Below are 20,563 nucleotides of genomic sequence, written 5' to 3'. Positions count from 1 at the left end.
CTGGTTCCATACTACAAAGATGCAGAGGACACCTGACGATCAGACCACGGTACTGAATCCTGCTGCTCCCAGCCCAGAGGTAGGGGCTTCTGAGCTGCCGTCCCACTGGTCCTGGTACAGAGGGAGGGGCTTCTGAGCCACCATCCCACTGTTCCTGGACCAAAGGAAGAGGCTTCCTGGCCACCATCCCTCCCACTGCTCCCAGCCCACAGGAAAGGGCTTTTGGGCCACCATCCCTACTACTGCTCCCGGCCCCTGGCCCACCTCTCCCAGCTCAGAGGAGGTAATCCATGCAGGTGCCAACAGCCCCCCCCCGCCCCAGTCAACATGAGAAAACACATAAATAAGTCTCAAAACCAGACTTCCAGATCACCTACAGCAACCCCAAAGGGAAATGAGATGGAACACTCTGATACTCAACCACCTGGACCCACTGAACTGGCAACAAAAGGGCATCTGGAAAAAATGAAATCAGAAATAATTTCTCACATAACAGGAGAAATTGTGCCCCTAGTGCAAGACATGATTAATAAATCCAGAGAGGAGCTGAGGAACATGATGGAATCCCAACATAGGAAACAAATGGAATCCATAAAAAAGATGCAAACAGATTTTCAGGACATGAAAAACTCCATTGAAAGTCTACACAGCAGAATGAGCCAATGTGAGGACAGAATTTCAGATACAGAAGATAAGATTGCAATTAGTGACCAGGAAAAGAAAAATTGCTTCAAAATTATAAGGGAACATGAGAAATCAATCCAGCAGCTGCTAGATGATGCAAAGAAGAATAACATAAGACTGATTGGAGTCAATGAAGAAACAGGAGAGAATGCAGATGACATAAAAAATCTCTTCCCAGAAATAATGGCAGAAAACGTCCCAAGCAGGGGAAAAGAACTTGACATACAGATAAGTGAGGCATATAGGACTCCAAATAGCCTGGATCAAAAAAAATTTACACATAGACATATAATTGTTAAGATTCCAGAAACTCAGCAGAAGAACAAAGTTCTCCAAGCAGTCAGAGAAAAGAAACAAATCACATACAAAGGAAAGCCCATCAGAATCACAGCAGACTTCTCAACACAAATCATCAAGGCAAGAAGAGCTTGGAGTGACATATTCTGAGCCCTAAAAGAAAACAGCCTCCAACCAAGATTGATGTACCCTGCAAAACTGTCTTTCAAAATGGATGGAGAAATAGGACACTTTCATGAAACAGAGCACTTTAGGAACTTCGTGAATAGCAAACAAACACTCCAAAGAATTTTACACAATATCCTAGGAACAGATATTGAGGATCACAACCCCAGGAAGCAAAGCAGAATAAACCCATCTGGCATGATAAGAAATTAAATGTAAAGGGGGAGAACCCAACAAAAAGAAAAAGTCATGGCAATGACAAGTCAATACGTTTCAGTTAGAACCATCAATGTTAATGGTCTCAATTCACCAATCAAAAGAAATAGACTGGCAGAATGGGTCAAGAAGCAAAATCCAACAATATGCTGCATACAAAAAACACACTTAATTCAAAAGGAAACTCATAGACTGAAAGTTAAAGGGTAGAAAACAATACTCCATGCGACGAGAACCTGAAAAAAAGCAGGAGTAGCTATCCTCTTTGCAGATCAAGTAGATTTCAAACCAACACTGATTAAGAGAGATGAAGGAGGACACTACATCCTTGTAAAGGGAACAATTGAAGAGTAAGAAATGACAATCATAAATATCAATGCACCAAACACTAGTGTGCCCAACTGCATAAAACAAATATTAACGGACATGAAAAGTCATATATGCACTAATACAATTGTACTAGGGGACCTCAATACCCCACTGTCACAAATAGATAGATCAACTAGACAAAAAATAAGTAATGAAATACTAGAATTCAATCGAACTCTTCAACAAATGAGCTTAACAGATGTTTACAGAGTCTTCCACCCCACAAAATCAGAATACATATTCTTCTCAGCTGCACATGGGTCATTCTCCAAAATAGACCACATACTCACACATAGAACATATTTAAGTAAGTCCAAAGGAATTGAAGTTATCCTCTGTAAATTATCAGACCATAGTGCAATGAAATTGGAGATCCATAGCAAAAGAAACTCAAAAAATTTCATAAACACATGGAAATTGAACAACACACTTCTGAATAACCAATGGGTCACAGAGGAAATTAAAGAAGAAATCAGACAGTTCCTTCAATTAAATGACAATGACAATACAACATATCGGAATCTATGGGACACAATGAAATCAGTCTCTCAAGGGAAATTCATAGCAGTGAATACGCATATTAGGAAAACAGAACGAGCGCAATTAAACAACCTGATGCTGAACCTCAAGCTTCTAGAAAAAGAGGAACAGGACAACCCCAAAGCTCATACAAGGGAGGAAATTATAAAGATCAGAGGAGCAATCAATGCAATGGAGACTAAGAGAATGATACAAAAAATCAATGAAGCCAAGAGTTGGTTCTTTGAAAGAATAAACAAAATTGACAAAACCTTAGCCAACCTTGTCAGAAAAAGGAAAGAAAAGGCCCAAATCCATGCAATCAGGAATGCAAAGGGTGAAATTACAACAGACTCAGCAGAAATCCAGAGGATCATCAATACCTACTTCCAGAACCTATACGCCAATAAGATGGACAACACTGAAGAAATGGACAGATTCCTAGATACATATGAATTACCAAAGTTGAACGAAGAAGACCTAAAAATTCTGAACAACCCAATATCAAACAATGAAATTGAAAATATAATTAAAAACTTATCAACTAAGAAAAGCCCAGGCCCTGATAGCTTCACTGGTGAATTCTACAAGACATTTAGAGAGGGACTGCTGCCACTACTGTTTAAACTCTTCAATGAAATTGAAAGGGAAGCAATACTCCCAAATTCATTCCTGGAAGCAAGCATCACCTTGATCCCCAAAGCAGAGAAAAACCCAACCAAAGAGGAGAACTATAGAACAATCTCACTAATGAACATAGATGCAAAAATCCTTAATAAGATAATGGCAAACACAATGCAGAAGATCATCAAGAAGATCATACACCCTGATCAAGTGGGATTCATCCCAGGGATGCAGGGATGGTTCAATGTACTCAAATCAATCTATGTAATACACTGTATCAATAAAGCCAAGGACAAAAACCATATGATTATCTCCATAGACACAGAAAAAGCATTTGACAAAATCCAACATGAATTTATGATAAAACCCTACAAAAAATTGGAATAGATGGTCTCTACCTCAAACTGATAGAAGCCATCTATGAAAAACCAACAGCCAATATCATACTAAATGGTCAAAAACTGAAATCCTTCACACTAAAATCAAGAACAGGACAAGGATGTCCACTATCACCACTTTTGTTCAATACAGTTCTGGAAACATTAGCCATGGCAATTAGACAAGAGAAAGAAATAAAAGGAATAAAGATAGGAAATGAAGAAGTCAAATTGTCATTATTTGCAGATGACATGATACTCTATATAGAAGACACCAAGAACTCCACCAAAAGTCTTCTAGACTTAATAACCAAATTCAGTCAAGTAGCTGGTTACAAGGTCAACACACAAAAATCAATAGCTTTCCTCTACACAAATGACAGACTCACTGAGACAGAAATAGGGCAAATAATTCTTTTCACAATAGCATCCAAAAAAACTGAAATACCTAGGAATCATCCTAATGAAAGAAATCAAAGACCTCTTCTCTGAAAACTATAGCACTCTGAAAAGAGAGATTGAAGATGATATCAGAAAATGGACAGACATCCCCTGCTCCTGGGTAGGAAGGATTAATATAGTGAAAATGGCCATACTTCCAAAACTGCTATATAGATTTAATGCAATTCCAATTGAGATCCCAGCAGCATACTTTATGGACCTTGAGAAAACAATCCAAAAAATTCATTTGGAACAAGAAGAGACCCAGAATAGCAAAAGCAATTCTAGGTAACAGAGACATGGCAGGGGGTATCACAATCCCCAACCTGCAACTCTACTACAAAGCTACTGTGATAAAAATAGCATGGTACTGGCAAAGAAACAGACTGAGGACCAGTGGAACAGATCAGAAGATGCAGAAACAATGCCAGACACACTCAGCCATCTCATCTTCAATAATGGAGCCAAACACCCTCACTGGAGGAAAGATAACCTCTTTAATAAATGGTGCTGGAAAAATTGGACTCCAACTTGCCCAAGTTTAAAACTAGACCTACATCTCTCACCATGCACTAAACTAAAATCAAAATGGATTAAAGATCTAAATATTAAAATAGAGACCCTCAACCACTTGGAACAGAGGTTAGGTAGAAACTTTGAAGACATCGGTGTAGGAAAAGATTTCATGAACAAAACCGCAGTTGCCCGTGAACTAGCACAAACAATCAACAAGTGGGATCTCTTCTTATTAAAAGCCTTCTGCACAGCAAGAGAAAGCACCAGCAGTGTGAAGAGATAACCCACAATGTGGGAAAAAATCTTCACCTGCTCTTCCTCAGACAAAGGTCTACTATCTCAAATCTATAAAGAACTTAAAAAGATCAGACCTCCCAAATTTAAAGACCCAATCCAATAATGGGCATCTGAAATGAACAGACATTTCTCACACAAAGAAGTAGAAATAGCAAATAAATACATGAAAAAATGTTCAACATCACGGGTCATTCAAGAGACGCAAATGAAAACAATGCTGAGATTCCACTTCACTCCAGAAAGAATGGCTGCTATCATGAAATCAACCAATAACAAATGCTTGTGGGGCTGTGGGGAAAGAGGAACCCTGCTCGACTGCTGGTGGGAGTGTAGACTGGTGAAACCACTGTGGAAATCAGTATGGAGATACCTCAAAGAACTAGGACTGGAAGTCCCATTTGACCCCGCTATTCCACTGCTGGGGATCTTCCCCAAAGAATTAAAAGAACCATACCACAGTGATATATGTTTGCCCATGTTCATAGCAGCACAGTTTGTAATAGCTAAAACTTGTAAACAGCCCAAATGCCCATCAACTGGAGACTGGATCAAGAAAATGTGGGTTTTTTATAAAATGGAGTACTACTCAGGCATAAAAATGAGAAATTAGAGACATTTATAGCTAAGTGGATGCACATTGAAGCGATACTCTTAAGTGAAATAAATAGGACACACATGTATAAATACCAAATAGTTTCTCTGGTGTGAGAAACTGAAAGTGTAAATAAGGACTAAATGTATAATAGGTAATGTGAAATAGGAAGAAAAGGGGCAAAGGGGAAGGAAGCGGGAGGGCTAGGCAAAAGGATAGAAGGGAATGGGAGTAATATGAGAAAATGGAAAAATAGGAACAAAATCTTTGTAAGTAGGGAGGACTGGAGGGGTTGAAGGGAGGGCTGGGCAAGGGTGAAAAATAAGAACCAAGAGAGACTATGTAAAGGTGCAAATTTCCAATGATGAATGTCATATTGTATACCTAAAATGTACCAATGATTAGAATGAATAATCAAAAATGTAAAATAGGAAGAAAAGGTCCAAAGGGGTAGGGGTAGTGGGAGGGGCAGGGGAAAGGAAAGAAGGGAAAGGAAAAATGATGAGCAATGGAAAAAATGGAAATAAAGTCTTTGTAAATAGGGAAGGGTGGAGGGTGTGAAGGGAGGGCTAGGAATGGGGAAAAAATAAGAACCAAGATGCATTATGTAAAGGTACAATTCCCAATGAGAAATGTAATTGTGTTGTATACCTACAATGTACCAATAAAAGAATTAAATAATAAAAAAAATTCATGTACAAATCTAGTATGGAGGTATGCTTTTACTTTTCTTGGGTAAATACATAGGTGGGAGTGACTGTATCATACAGCTGGGGATCAAATAATGTTCCCCAAAAAATCATGTCCACTGGAATCTCAGAATGTAATTTTCAAAAAGAAATAGAACTTTGAAGATGTAATTAGCTAAGATGGGGTCATACTGGATTACTGTATGCCCTAAATGCAATGACTAATGCTTTATAAGAAGGCCAAATAAAGACAGAGAGAGATGGGGAAGAAGCCCATGTGATGATAGAGGCACAGATTGTAATGATGTAGCTACAAGTCAAGTAATGCCAAGGACTACTAGCAACCATCAGAAGCTGGGAGAAGCATGGGGTAGAAACTGCCTCAGCTCCTCAAGAAGGAACCAACCTTGATTTTGAACTGCTGGCATACAAAACTGAAAATGAATTCCTTTTGTTGAAGCCACCTCTTTTGTGGCACTTTGTTATAGTAACTCTAGGAAATTAATACAGTAGTTGCATGTTTTGGAAGTTTAAAATTTATTTTTATTGTATTTATTTAATGTGTGTAATACAATATTTTGATAAATATATATATAGTGAAATGATTATTACCATCAAACAAATTAATGTATCTGTCATCTTCCATTGCATGGGTAGTGAGAAGACCTAACATTACTCTCATAGCAAGTTTTCAATATATAATGAAATCTTAACTGTAGTCTTTATGCTGCACATGAAATCTTTTAAGTTTATCTTATCCCAAATCAGACTTGTACCTTTTGACCTACTTATCCCTATTTCACCTGATAATCACCCTTCCACTCTGTTCACCTTTTTAAAAAAATGCACATACAAATGAGATCTTACAGTATTTTTCTTTTTGCATGTGGCTTATTTCACATGTCTTATAGTTTCCTACATGTTATTGAAAATGGCAATATATCCTCTAAAGCCAAATAACATCTGTGTGTGTTTGTGTGTGTGTGAACAAATATTATCTTCTTCACTTTACACAGAGGGAGACAAAGGCTAAGGGAACCTAAGCAGTGTGTTAGTAAGCTATGTGGCCTATTTTAACCCTTATATTACAGGGCCTCATAAACTGAAAACCATAGAAGACAAGGATGAGGGTAATGATTATTTTCTCAAAGGTTAAAAGGCTCTCTACCACAGATTTCCACCTCAAAGCTGCAATGCTTCAGAAAGACATGAGAAACGGTAGCTCTTTTCTGAGTGGTCTAATGTTGAATAGGAAATGTGGTGCCAGTAGGCCAGGAGGCTGTCTTCCCCTCTCTTCATTACACTAATTACTCTGAAGATGAAATACAGCCTGTTTCCCCTCTCCTTATCCTACTCATAGTCAGAGCTCTGCTAGTTCGGAATATTATCTGCCATGGGCCCAGGAAACCTTTTTGTTTCCCAAACCCTTCTCATTATAGAGAGATAAAGCTGAATTCTTCAGCAGGTGCAACACTTCCCCAGGTCCCACAGCAGTGTGCGGTGGCCAGTGTCCCAGTGACCGGCCTCATTTCCCAGGATGCCCCAGTGGCTGCCCTTCCTTCCAGCTAGTCAGGCCTCCTCAATCTCACTCCCATACAAGCACTTTCCCCTCCAACCTTTGTTTTTTCTCAGAACGTCTTTCTCCCCCAAACAGCCCAATACCCACTTCCTCCCAATACCCACCACTCTATCTGCACATATTTGACCCTCCACGTCCACTCTAGCTCCTTCTGGTATCCCTCCTCTCCATTCTCACTGCCCCCACTGTCAATGGAGATTAAAATCAATGTCAAACTCTATTACCTCATTATACCACGTGGGTTGTGCCTGCCTGCTTCTGTAGGTACTGGCCTGCTCAGGACTGAATCTTCCACTATGGGGATATTTCCACAGTGTGTTCTGAGGCCACAGGGGAAAAGGATACATAGTTTGTGATTAACATCTATATGGTCCAGTATGCTAGAAACTTTCCTTTTTCTCATGTTCTCTGGCAGGGATGCTGATTTCTGCAAATAATGATATGCTATAGATTCTGTACATGCATTGGGACTTCTCACGTCCTGTCAACCCACCTCTTACTCCAGCCTTCTGTGCAGCTGGCTTTTTTCAGCTGTCTCTTCTGCCCCTCCAACACCTGCAGGGCAACCTGACAGAGCCTTACCTTTTGTTAGGCCATGCACCTGCTGCCTCCTTTGTCAAGCCCGTCGCTGCCACAGAAATGTGTCCAGGAGGTTAGAAGCCTGGATCTTAACCAACGGGGGTCAGGAGTCCTGTGGACAAATGCTCTCCACTTTGTCCTCAGACAGACAATCCTAGGGCCTCTGAGGTTCCTGCAGGGCTGTAAGGCAATAACTTTCCCTCCCTCCCATTTCACTCTGACTTTCAATCCTCCTCCCCGCTGGGCGTCTCCTCTGAGGATGGGCTTTCTGGGGAACATTTCTGAAGATGAAATAGTGTTACTGAAAAAGGCTAACAGAGAAGCAGACTGGTTACCCAAAATCCCACCACCTATCTTTCTCTCTCTCTCTCTTTTTTAAAGTTTTCACTTGCTTTTTCCCTCTTTTTATGTTTTTTTTTTTGTACCAAGGGTCGAACTCAGGTCCTTGCTCTTGCGCACCAGGCAGCGAAACCACTGAGCTAAATCCCCGGCCCCTTCTCTTTTTATGTTTTAATGCCTGGTGTCAAGGTCCTGTTTAGGAAAGGACTTTAGCCTGTTCCCATACATGTTAGATACTTCTAGTACTCTGCCGGTTATTGGAGGCTGCAATTAGAACTACATTCTAGTCAGGGTTTGCCTACTTATTAGTAGTTCAGGGAGTAACTTTTGTTGGGTTAAGGCGTAACCTAGAGCGAATCACTTCTCCTTTCCAGGCAGGGTTTCTCAGCTACGAGGTGGGGCATTTTGCTGGATACGGGAAATCTAAGAAGATGGGAGCAGGAGGCTATTTTAAAACGGAAAGGAGTTCAACGTGGAAGAACTTTCGGGTTACTCTGGAGCAAGGACGAAGGAGGCCAGGGTGGGCCCCGGGCGGTCCTAGTGATCCACATTCCAGCGGAGTCCAGAGCCTCCCAAAGCACTTGGGTTCACGGAGCAGCTTCTTTCACTCCCAACAGTCCGCTGCCAAACCCGCAGTGTTTACCAGAACCCAGGGATTTGCAAACCCAGATGTCAGACTTCCGGTCTCAGGGGTCCTCGTAGACCTCTCCCAAAAGGAGGAGAACAGAAAGGAGGAGAAGCTACCCAGAAGCCTGTACCCGGCTGCCTCACCCCTCCTCTCTCCCCACCCCAAAGGCAGGAATTTCTGGGACACGCAGATGGTCCACTCCCTCTTCCTCCTCCTTACCCAAGGCAGGGTGGGTAGGGCGGGGAAAACGCTGCGACTTTCCCGTCTCCCGGCCCAGAGTCCCAAGAGCGCACGCTGTGGACCGGGGTGGCGGAGTAGGTGCCCGGGACGCGGGAGGGAAGCTGCGGAGGGGGCTGCGGTCCCACCTCCCCGTAGCAGGCCGGGCGCTTCCGTGGAGGTTCTGGTCCAGGGAGAGCGCCGCACACCGCTCCGGTGAGTCCAGTGGTTAGCGATGCTCCCGCTGCTGTCTTCGCTGTTGCTGCTGCTAGGGGCGCCGCGGGGCTGCGCAGACCCCGAAGCGACGACACTCACCCCCGAGAGGACCCTGGGATGGCAGGGTGAGTGTCCCCAGGGCCGGGCACCGGGTGAATCGGCACTCGGGAGCGGAAAGGTGGTCGAGGGGGAGGAGGAAGGGTCTAGTCTGGGGGCGGCGAGCCAGCCAGGTTGCCTGGTTGTCCTGCTCCTCTCTGCGCGGGTGAACGCGCCCGCTCCCAAGGCTGCGCATCCCGGCCTCGGCCTGCGGGCGGGCGCGGCGAGGGGCGGACCGGAGCCCCAGAACTCCGCTCAGCTCTGGCTGCGTCTGGCCCCCAGAACCAGCCTGGGATAGGAGGCGTTTCACAGAGCAAACTTTCTCAGAGTTTTTGGAAGGGTCACCTCTTGGATACACCTCAAAAAGCTTTCTCATTTCGTCCCCTCCCAAAACGAGGGCGAGGAGTGGGCACCGCCCCTGCGGCGTGGCCCCTCTCGTGAAGCAGGCTTCTCTACTTTGCCTCTTCCAGAAAGAAAATTTGTATTAACGCCTCTAAAATGGCACGAAAGAGAGGAGCCCCGGGGCTGTGTGAGCTGACACAGTTACTCACTTTGCTTCACAGTTGCTCTCAGCAGAAAACTGGAGACTTAATATCCATGGGACCACTAAAAATTGTTATCCCCCCAAAACATGCATGTTCACACACAGATCAACTCAGCGTTCATTGAGCACCTACTACAGTAAGACTCATAGAGGGACCTGTAAGAAGACCCCGAGAAGAGGCTTCTGTCCTGCAGGGGCACTGGTTCAGGAACCAGCCACCTGAGGCCCAGAGGCCAGTATCCCAGAGCTCAAGGCTGTGTGTGAAGGGAGGAGGGAGATTAGGGGGAGTTAAACCAGGATTCTGCTGAAAACCTCCATCCTCTCTGTCTTTGGGGTTCAGTTCGGAAAGGAGAGGGTAAAACAAGGTCAATATCTGCGTTCTTCTTTTTACCCTGCCAGCTTATTATGTGTATACCTCTGAAACACTCTTTTGTGAACTGTACTTCCTAGCTCTCCCCAGAGGTTTTATCAGTGGCAGGTTGAACCCTACTCTTAGAGTCCAAAGGCTAGAGATTCTCTTGCCTTGGTCAGTTCGGTGGAACTTATTTCTGTGCAGGCGCAGCTGCCCCGGGGGCGGGGTCCGTTCCCGTTAGGACTTTTCCCTGCAGTGGCCATTCCTCTCTCTGCTTTGTAACGTGTGGTGCTTGCCTGAGCACTAGCCAGCAGGACAGAGCAGCGCTCATGTGACAGGAGCTGGAACCCAGCCGCAGTTCAGACTGTGTGTTGTTGATCCTCTGGTCACTGATGGGCTAATCCTTTCTATATGTAGCAATCCCAAATCCATCCTGAGAGATTTACTAAGCAGTGTCTTCTTTTCAGTAGTCAAAGGCACTCTGAAGTTAGAACCGGCTGCCACTTCCTGCACTTTCTAGGTAAAGTTTGCCAATCTGAAAGAGTTCAAATGGTCGCCACAGAGATTCTACGCCTATCAAAATGCCGCTACTGATGTTCTAAAGAGCACAGCGTGTACACTAGTCCTCACAACGGCCATGCTCCCTGAATCCAGTCACCCACCTCCGTGGAGTTTGAAGTGTAATCTAGGCATGTTTGAAATCAAGTTTTTCTTATCCATACAAAGATAGAAAAAGAAAATCATAGTTTTGGAAAGGATCTGAAACATTGTCTACTCCATCCATACCGTCTTCAGCCAAGGGTATGGCTGTCATGTAATTAGCCATGGTTTGGAATTCCGCAGTTCACTTTGTGTTCATTGTACTACATCACTTCATCTTTAGCCATGACTGGCATCCACAGAGCAACTGACAAAAAATACACTCTCACTTTAGTTTCATATCCACTAATATGGATATATAATCACATCATATCTGAATTGTTTGAAAAGTATTAGTGATCAATTTGATATTTATTATAAGAATACTAGCCATAGGAGGCAGGTGATAGGTATATTGTGCTGACTTTTCCGTCATTTATCAATAATTTTGTATTCAAACATCAGTAGAGGCAGCATCATATAGCAGTAGTTAAATTCATGAGCTTTGAAGCCAGATTGCCTGAGTTCAGGCCCTGGTGATGCCATTTACCAATTATGTGACTTTGGGCAAGTTACTTAGCCTCTCTGTGCCTCAACTTCCTCATTTGTAAAGATGAACTTAATAATAGAATTTACCTAAGTGTTGTCCTTTTGTTGCAGCATCACCATGATGCCTTCTTCCTCTGGCCAGTCCAGAGCATTTTGACAGGTCAGTAGCCATGTTCCAAATATTTACTGCCTGAGGGCTGTACTTGGAAGATGGGCATCTGTCCCCTCCCTCTAATTGGCTGTACCAAGGGACTTTATTGGGGCTTGTTTTCCTTTACTCAGAATCTGGGCCACCCTTCTATCAAGTGTTAGAATTTAATTGCACTCACTTGTGTATGCTAGATACTGGGAGGCCAGTGGGGGAGAAAGGAGAAGGGCAGAGTGCATTTTGCCAAAAAGTAGCATAGTCACTACCGAAGGAAATGAATGGGGAGCAAGTAAAAACATTTAGAAGCTACTTTGAGCTCTGAAAATAGTAAAAGTGAAGTGGCCCCAACCAACCTGGTAGGAGAGTTTCCTTCAATCTCTGCTGAACAACCAGTGGCCAAGGGAAGTGAGGGTGCCAATGTGCTTGCTTGGATCTGTGGGGTCTTATCTAACGGAAAGAAAGTAACAGAATGGGTAATATTCTATGCCAGTGGGAAGAGACATGCAGGACTGATGGCCTCAGCTGCTCACTTGCTCTCTGTCTAGTAGAGTGTGCTTTGTTTCACTGTCTTGGTTTGGGCTCATCCAAAAGCAATCCCTGAGAGATGTACCTATTGGGGTGCAAAGAGTTTATTTAAGAGGTGATCCTAGAAATCATGGTATGAGAGTGAGGAAATCAGGCACAAAGTGAAGAAAGCCAACTGTACTTGCATTGGGGCTCAAATTCACAAAGGACACTCCGAGGTCCTGTGTACATCTCAGTGGACCCCATGATGGTTAGGAGGCTGGGGTATTTATCCACCAGTGACCCTTCACATTGATTGAGCGTCACTCCTGGAACATTAATCCCAGGGTGCTTCTAACCTGACTGAAACACCCTCAGGCAGGCACACCGAAAGTGAGGCAGAGTGCAAGTCCATGGAGGTGGCTGAGCTCCAGGTCAGCTGTGAGTACAGAACGAAAGAATCTGTTCCACGCCCCCATACTGCAGAGATAGGAACATAAATAAGTGGTGACAATGTCCCCCAAGAAGCTGAGAGCCCAGCGAGAGATACAGAAACCTAAACAAATTACCAAACAGAATGGTAAGTATTACAATAACAAGGAGTGAGCAAAGGGATACAGAGGAGGGACTGGAACGAGCTGGAACTCACAAAAGGCTAAGTTGGTAGGTGCCATGTAGGGAAAAAGAGATAGAGCATTCCTGGTAACACATTTTTTTATGTGAAAAGCACAAAGTCATGTTTCAACTACAGTAAAAGTTTTGTGAACTGCAAGTTCCTATCTCTGCTCTTTCTAGGTTCAAGGAAAGAGTCCTTAAAGGGTCACTCAAGCAAATGTGGGGCTGGTTGTATCCATCCCTAGATCAAGGGGACCCAGGAACAGGCTCGCCTGTGTACTCAGACTGCCTAGGAACTGGAAAGTGGCCACTGGACTGAAATAGCTACTTTTATTACTCTCTTGGGGTCACATGGTGGTCCCTGCGGAGTTCTTCTTTCTGTCCTCTGGTTTCTTCTGCTTCTACTTCAGAAGCATTCATATGTAGCTCCCACAACTTCCCGGGAAGAGTCCTTCAGTTTTCTAGAAGAGGAGTCTGGCTAGACTGTTCAGAGAGTGCTGGCCAATCCCTGTGATCTGCCCTTGAATCAAGGCTTTCCTGTGACTAACTGGCCATGAGAGGGGTATGAAGTGCCTGTAGGGATGCTGCCTCATCAAGGGAAGCGGATGGGGTGGATCCCCAGGATAGGGTCACAATCAGGGCAAGAAGCTATGAACTGTCTATATTTGGAAGCGTGGAGAGATAAGGAAGTGAAGAATTCAGTTGAAGGCGCTCTGTATCTAAAAACAAAGTATGAACTGTAAAGCTGAGAAGGGCTTCATGGGTTTAGGCAAGGGGGAACCTGATCACACTTTTAAGTTTAAGACTGCCATGAGTAGTTTGGAACTTGAAGAGAGTAATTCTGGAGGCTAACAAAGAGACCATCTGGGAAGTTAAAATTGAGCTAAATCAGTCCTAGCAGGAATATGGAAGAACAGAAAGTTTGGATTCAAGAAATAATCTTGAAAAAAATAAGCTAGTAGAAGGAAATTGGAGAGATTTCAGAGTAGAAAGTATATTATTGGTTATGCAATGTAAATTGCATGTTTTGAAGATGAATCTGTTTGTGTGGTGGCCAGATTTAAGAAATGTTTGGAGGAATGGTCACTAAAGTGGAGAGCAGGTAAGAAAAGGTCCTCATAGCGGAGAACATCAAAGACCAGGCATCCAAGGCAGAACTAGAACTCCAGGCAAGAATTTAGGACTCTTCTGTCAGTGAGCCACAATAAGAAATATATTTTGTAATAAAACCTAATTATATATATTTAGTTTTATTTTAAAACTATCCTTACATAATGTATTATGCTATGTACTTCTGTTCTACTCTATTCCATTCTACTTTTGTTCTGTCATGCTGGTCGTGACACACTAAATTCATTTCATGACCTGATTAATAGGCCATAGCCTACCGTGAACCAAGTACTGGTCCAGCATGTTGAGCCATCTGTGTGGAAGTTAAACACTTCGGCATGGGGAAGACATTAGGAAACCTGCTGCTAACAGACTCATTGCAGATGTATGGGAGAGGGGTTCAAAGCAATGGGACACAGGGGTGAGAAAGAGAAAAGAAATTCTTACCTGGGAGAGGTTTCTGGAAGGAGAAGATGAGAGCCAGCTCCTGGAAGCAGCAGCGGGGAGGAGCCTTGGCAATGAGATTCTCAGCCCCCTTCCCGCTACTCCCATTTTTAACACAAAAGTGATCCTCTTCATTGTTCCTAATATTTTCTAACATTTGAAGAAAGGTTACTCTGTGCTGTTTATAATATAGAGACTGACACATTGAATCCTCACTCTGGTGAGGTAGAGGTAGAGTATTATTAACATACTCTTCTTCTACAGATGAAGCAGGGTTAAGTGACTTGTGTCCACAGGAACTTACAGTGTGGGGCTTCTAACCAGGCACTCAGTATCAACTCAGAGGAACCCTGGAAACGCTCTATGACCGCATGGCCTGGTTCACTCTGTACCCTGCTGCACAGTGGGTACATGTGATTTGATTCTCCCACAGGAGGAACAGGAGGCCAGCTGCTTGCTCTCTTCACCTCTTTCCTTTCCAAACTCTGAACTCCACATATGAGAGTGACTACTTTGTTAAAGCGGAAATATGCAAAACCATTAATTTATTTCTTGGTCTTGTCAATTTCTCTGTCCCTAGAAAATGAGGCATTCACCTAATTTGGAGATTTAGAATTTAGGTAAGAGCATGATGAGACGTGAGTTAGCCTCTTCTCCTGGCCATAAATCACCCCAACTGCCTGGACCCTGTTTCTGTCTCATCCATCATCTCTCAGCATCTCCCCACTTCTTACTTTTCTCATCCCACCTTCTCACACTGGCCCCTTTCTTCATAAGCTTTTGTGTATCAGCATAGATTTCCAGTTGCCTGGTCATTTTTAAATTCTTTTTCATTAAGCGTCTAACCTCTTTTCCCATTGGTGGCTGTACAGTAACTGATACAACACAAGGCAGGTTCCAAACCAGTGACCAGAAAGGTTGAGTTGCACAGGTATCTCTCTTGTCCCCTCAGCCCCAATTCCTTGACCTAAACAATTTGCTTATTTACTTTGGGTTTTCTGAAGCAACAAAGCCTTTGTGCTATCTCTTCTAAACTCATTCCTATGCAGCAAGTCCTCATATAATCTATCAAAGTAATATATTTGAGACACTTATAGACCCTTCCCTCCATTTACATTCAGAAATTATCCTTGAAAGCTTTCTGGGAGATGTTCCAGTATAGTTAGGAACATAACTAATGTCTTGAATTGATCAGAGTGAAAAAGAAATATTTTTGTTTATAAAAGAAACAAAAGAGTACATTATAAATACTATGTTAAGTAATTTACAAAAAATATTTTATAAAGATACTCAGAAAATGGAGGATTAGAATTAGAATTTCCAGGAAGCAACACAGAGCTGAACAAAACAAGAAGTTTCTGCTTTCATGCATGGCCATGTGAGTTTTTAATTTGTGATACTTTCTAATCCACATTTCCAAAGAAATACGTTAATAAAAACATTTTGGGGGCCGGGGATTTAGCTCAGTAGTGCCACTGCCGCCTGCCTCGAAAGTGCAAGGTCCTGAGTTCAATCCCTGGTACCAAAAAAAAAAAAAATTTTGCAACTCCTGACTTTTGGGATTCTGCTCTTGAGAACTTTTTAACTATGAAAATATAAACAGGAAATGCATAGTGATTACTTAACTATGACATTGTCTTATTGTGCTGCTTTTTGGTACCACCCATTCTTAAAGTTAAAATACACTTTTACTGTCCTTAACAGTTACAAAGTGACCCTCCCATGACTGAGATGATCCATGACACCAGCACTATTATGAACCTTATTGAAGAGATGAGGAAACCAAGGCAGATACTGTTCTAGCTTCAAGCAGTCCTACCCCAAGAGCAGTGCTCTGTAGTTTGCCATTCTTTTCCTCTAGAGCTATCCTTGTTCAATAAGGGAAGGGAGGGCATCTTGGGCACATACCCAGTAGAGCTACACAGGGTCCTATGTTCCGAAGGGCCTCCTGCTTAGGGTTTTATGCTAGGTGGTTTGGGGTCTTAATAATTTGTATGTTTGAATTTGTGCATCTTGTGTGAAGTCTGATGGAACAGTGGAGCACAAACAGAGGCCTAGGGCTCAGTTCCACTTGTTCTCACCTCCCCACCGCTCCAGAGTTTGCAGCTGCCCCACCCCACTCCTGCCTGACAGTGGCTGCTACATTCCACTCAAGGTGGCAACTACACATTGCATTAGGGTTGGGGCCCGGAGGCCTAGGGCCTTGGAGTGGATACCCTCTGGATCTCAGGACAGGGCAAGGCAGCTGCTGTTCCTCTGCGCTGGCAGCCACACTGCAGGTGCTATGAGGACTGAGGTACTGAATGTGTGCTGAGATGAGGTGGCACAGAAGTCACAATACTTTGTGGGCCCATGGAAGGGCAATTGAATTGAGTTCCCCATTTTCAGCCAGTGCTACACATTTTCTTTTTACCCTGGGCCCTACCAATTATGTAGCCAGCCTGAATAAAAGGGGCAGGAACTGTAATGGGTTGAATGGTGTCCCAAATAGGTAAATTGGAGTTCTATCCTTTGCTACTTATGAACAACTTTACTTGGAAATAGAATCATCATAAAGGTAGGTGAGTTAAAATGAGAGGATTAGAGTAGCCCTAATCTTATATGCTGGTATTCTCATAAGAAGGGGAAATTTGAACACAGAAGTCTTCATAGAGTAGAGGATGTTAAGAGCTACAAGGAGAAGATGGCCAATCTGCCAACCAAAGAGAGCGGTCTGGAACATTTCCTTCACTCATAACCCTCAGAGAAAACAAATCCCCCCTCAGTTTCATCCTATGCTTTAGTCTCTAGAATGATGCAAAAATAATTTCTGTTTGTGGTACTTTTTGTTATGGTAACCCTAGCAAACTAATACAGAGATTAATACTATATCTACCATTGAAAGTTGTTTGTTGTCATTTTTATTTCTACCTTATACTTAAGCAAATGTAATTTTTTAAGACACATTCTTAAAGCATTTAAGATGGATATAGCTCAGTGTAAACACTTTAGCCTTCAGTAATATCATATCCTTTGCAGAGTTGTTTTGGTTGCTGGGAGAGCTGTTTTCTGGTTTTGTTTAGTTTGATGACCTAGTCTTTGTATCACTTCCCTCCAGGCTTTAACATGCAGGCCTTTGTGAAGGAAGTCTAGCAGTGTCTGTCTTTACGGGGCCTTGCTCTTGTAAGGAGCCTTCTTGGTGAGTGAGATGGTACATTTTCAGCAGTCTATAGTGTAATAACAGAGCCACTGTGAATAATGATTTTTACACCAGCAATGTCTTTCTAGGTTAAAAAAAAAAAAAGGCGAAATGATAGGGAATAGATTAAAGCTAAAAGGAAGCAAAATATTTCAACTCAGATTTAAAATTTATTGGTGATCGAGAGTGGTAGCAAAACGCCAAGACAAAGGTGGAGGTGGGGGTGGGAGTGGGTGCCAGGGAGGGAACAGGAATGGGACTAGGCCAAGGTGAGCAAGGACAGTCTGCTAGGGTTAACCACTCGCAAGGGTTGGTAACAGGCAATTTGAAGCCTCACAAAAGTGCAGCCCAGTGGAGCTGATTAAGCTAGGTTTCATTTTTCCCACATGTGAGAAAGAGTATTGTGTGCCTCATGGAACTTGGAGCAGTGATTTGGGGAGATTAGAGAGCAAGGGGAAGAGAACACATAAAAAGATTTAACAAGAGGGGTCCCATGGGCCTGTGGAGGTCGTGATTATACAGGTTCAAAAGCTGCAGGAGAATAAAGAAGGCTCAGAGGCAAGGACATGCTAGGACAGGGAGGAAAAAGGAAGTTCTGAGATAAAGGGCAGAGACTTATTTTTAATGGACTTAAGTAATTTTTAGTTAATTAACAGAAGGAAATTGACCAGGAGGACAAAGCCATCAGATTGTTAAAAGATATACCTAAAACTCGGATGATTTGGGACAAAATTCACCTTTTCCTGCAGAGGGGCGGTGATGGCTGCTGACACACTTTTCTCTTGTCCCGTGGATCTGTTCTTTCAAGAACCATGCATGTGCACTTGATGCAAGCATGGAAAAGTGCTCATTTGTTAATTTGAAAACTCATTTGAAGAACTCAGACTTCCTGTATCACTCAACCAAAAATAGGACTTGATTCAGCAGCTTACAAGATCCCTTTTCTGCTACATAGTCATCTTAGGAATGCAATAAGATCTGAATTCAGTGATCACTAATGGGGGATATAGACAACCCCAAATTTGTGAAGCTGGAAAAAGTCGACACATCTCCAAAGAAAAGTTGCCCACCTTCACACTGGTACTGTGTGAAACAGAAATACCGCCAGACAGCAAGGAAGTAGACCAACTCAGGAGAGGCTACAGGGAGGAAGTGTGTGAGCCCCAAAAGAGCTATATGGGTGGTTGGAGTAGAAGAAATTTCAAACTCAAGATAGTGAGGTAGAAGATTGAAATTGGATTGCTGTTTGCAAGCCATGGATTCCTAATAGCTTGCATTCAACATTGTACTTAATGTGAACCATGCACTTGAACTTTTCCTTCCAAATCCCTTAACAGAGCAGCAGAGAGGCCAGCTGTGTATGTATGGCTGGATATTGTGAACTCTGCATGGTATATTTACTGACTACCAGAAAGCCCTTTCTTGCCTAAAATGCCATCATAAACTATTTCTTTAGGAATTTTGTTTTATTGTTTGTTTCATATTTTTTGTTAAAAGTGCCAACACTTTAAAGCTTAACAGTTTAAACCTGATTTTAGTCGTTTAACATTTCAAACTGTCATTAAGCTGGTTTTAAGAGCTGTCTATAGCAGCAGAAGACACCAAAAGATGTTGGAATCACTCAAGATGTCACAGGAAGAGGTGCTGGAGGCACTGTACAGATCATACTGTACTTTTGGTCCCATAGTTTAGGCTTCAGGATCTCATGGCATCATAGTGATTGGCAGATGTTTGAAAGCTCTTTGAGTCCCTGAAGCCAAAAAAATGAGTCATTGCAGGGCCGGGGATTTAGCTCAGTGGTTCTGCCACCCACCTCGAAAGCACAAGGTCCCAAGTTCAATCCCTGGTACAAAAAAAAAAAAAAAACAATGAGTCATTGCAGCTACCTTTCCAGAATTTTCATAGATTAGCTTTCTGTTACTATAATGAAATAAACAAGGCTGAATACTTTATAAAGAAAATAGATATATTGAGCTCACAGTTTTGGAAGTTCAAGGGCATGCTGCCAGTATTGGCTTAGCTCTGGTGAGGATCTTACAGGAGCATAACATCACAATGGCAGATTTGCATGATCTGTGGCAAGACAGAGAGAAGGGAGGGGGCAGTTTTGCTTTTTTCATAATAATCTTCTCCTAAGAACCAGGCAGAGTTCCATGAGAACTGCATCAGCACCCTCTCTGACCTAATACTTTCTACTCAGCCCCACTTTTTAAAGGTCCAGCCACCTCTCATATTGTGCCGGTGAGGACCAACCTTTCAGTACATGAGCCCATTGTGGACACACACACACAGGAACAGCACAGCTGAACAATAGCACCTCACATTCCACTGCTCACCTAATCTTGTCATTTCTTTGAAAAATCTCCCTGTTGGTGTGAATTTAACTACTCTAATACCTCAGACTCTCCTGCTGGACCACAGCAATAGTCTCTCAAATACATGCATGTACCTTCTCATCCCACCTAAATGAAGACTTGTGTTGGACACAAGCTTGGCTATTTGTCTGCAGTTGTCTTGGTACATAATGCCTTGCTGGACACCATTAAGCATTCCATAAATGTTTTTGTTGAATGATTCACCATTCTCATTCTTCTACACCACAGTCTCAGTCATATTTTGTTTTATGTCTTTACCTCCATTTCATTCGAATAATAATATACAGATTTTTCATAAAACTCAAGTTCTTCATAAAATGACCCCAAATCACTTCTTTCCAACTTCATGTTCTACTGTAATCAAAATCTTTTACATAGTGAGTCCATCTTCCCCTAGAGCAGATAATTCTCATCCTCTCTGAACTTTGACAATATTCTCTTCATCCAGAACGTCCCCTCTGCATGATCTCCCTCATCTGTTTAATACTCTGTGACAAGAACAGTCATCTATGCCTGTTTTGTTCACCAGTGTACTCCCACTGTTAGTAATATTAGGCCCCTAATCAGCGTTCGTTGGAAGAACATGTGAGGAATGTTGTTGATTCTTTGATCTTCTAAGCGAAACTGATACACTTTACCCCTGACAGCCACCCTGTTATACCTCTA

At 42.8% G+C, this 20,563-nt stretch overlaps 1 protein-coding gene and 1 long non-coding RNA gene across 3 annotated transcripts in view; one reads left to right on the top strand and one right to left on the bottom strand.

Moving 5' to 3' along the window:
• The window catches only part of LOC147829918 (uncharacterized), a 72,215-nt gene extending 63,057 nt beyond the window's left edge, over positions 1–9,158 (bottom strand). Inside the window, exon 1 of the long non-coding RNA XR_015446545.1 lies at positions 7,948–9,158. This is a non-coding gene — a long non-coding RNA (uncharacterized LOC147829918). The remainder of the gene's footprint in view (positions 1–7,947) is intronic.
• Pla2r1 (phospholipase A2 receptor 1) overlaps positions 9,152–20,563 on the top strand; it is a 148,530-nt gene continuing 137,118 nt past the window's right edge. The window contains exon 1 of one of the 2 annotated variants that reach the window (XM_087199244.1): positions 9,152–9,468. In XM_087199244.1, the coding sequence (XP_087055370.1) occupies positions 9,363–9,468 (106 nt within the window). In that variant the 5' untranslated portion in view covers positions 9,152–9,362. The remainder of the gene's footprint in view (positions 9,469–20,563) is intronic. The other variant, XM_087199245.1, reaches the window with a different exon arrangement.

Source organism: Heterocephalus glaber, unplaced genomic scaffold (assembly GCF_053883595.1).
Source record: "Heterocephalus glaber isolate CG9 unplaced genomic scaffold, H.glaber_assembly_v1.0 deba00000347, whole genome shotgun sequence".
Classification (NCBI taxonomy): Eukaryota; Metazoa; Chordata; class Mammalia; order Rodentia; family Bathyergidae; genus Heterocephalus; species Heterocephalus glaber.
Note: the sequence above shows the minus strand (reverse complement) of the source record. Positions and strands in the feature narration are given on the sequence as shown.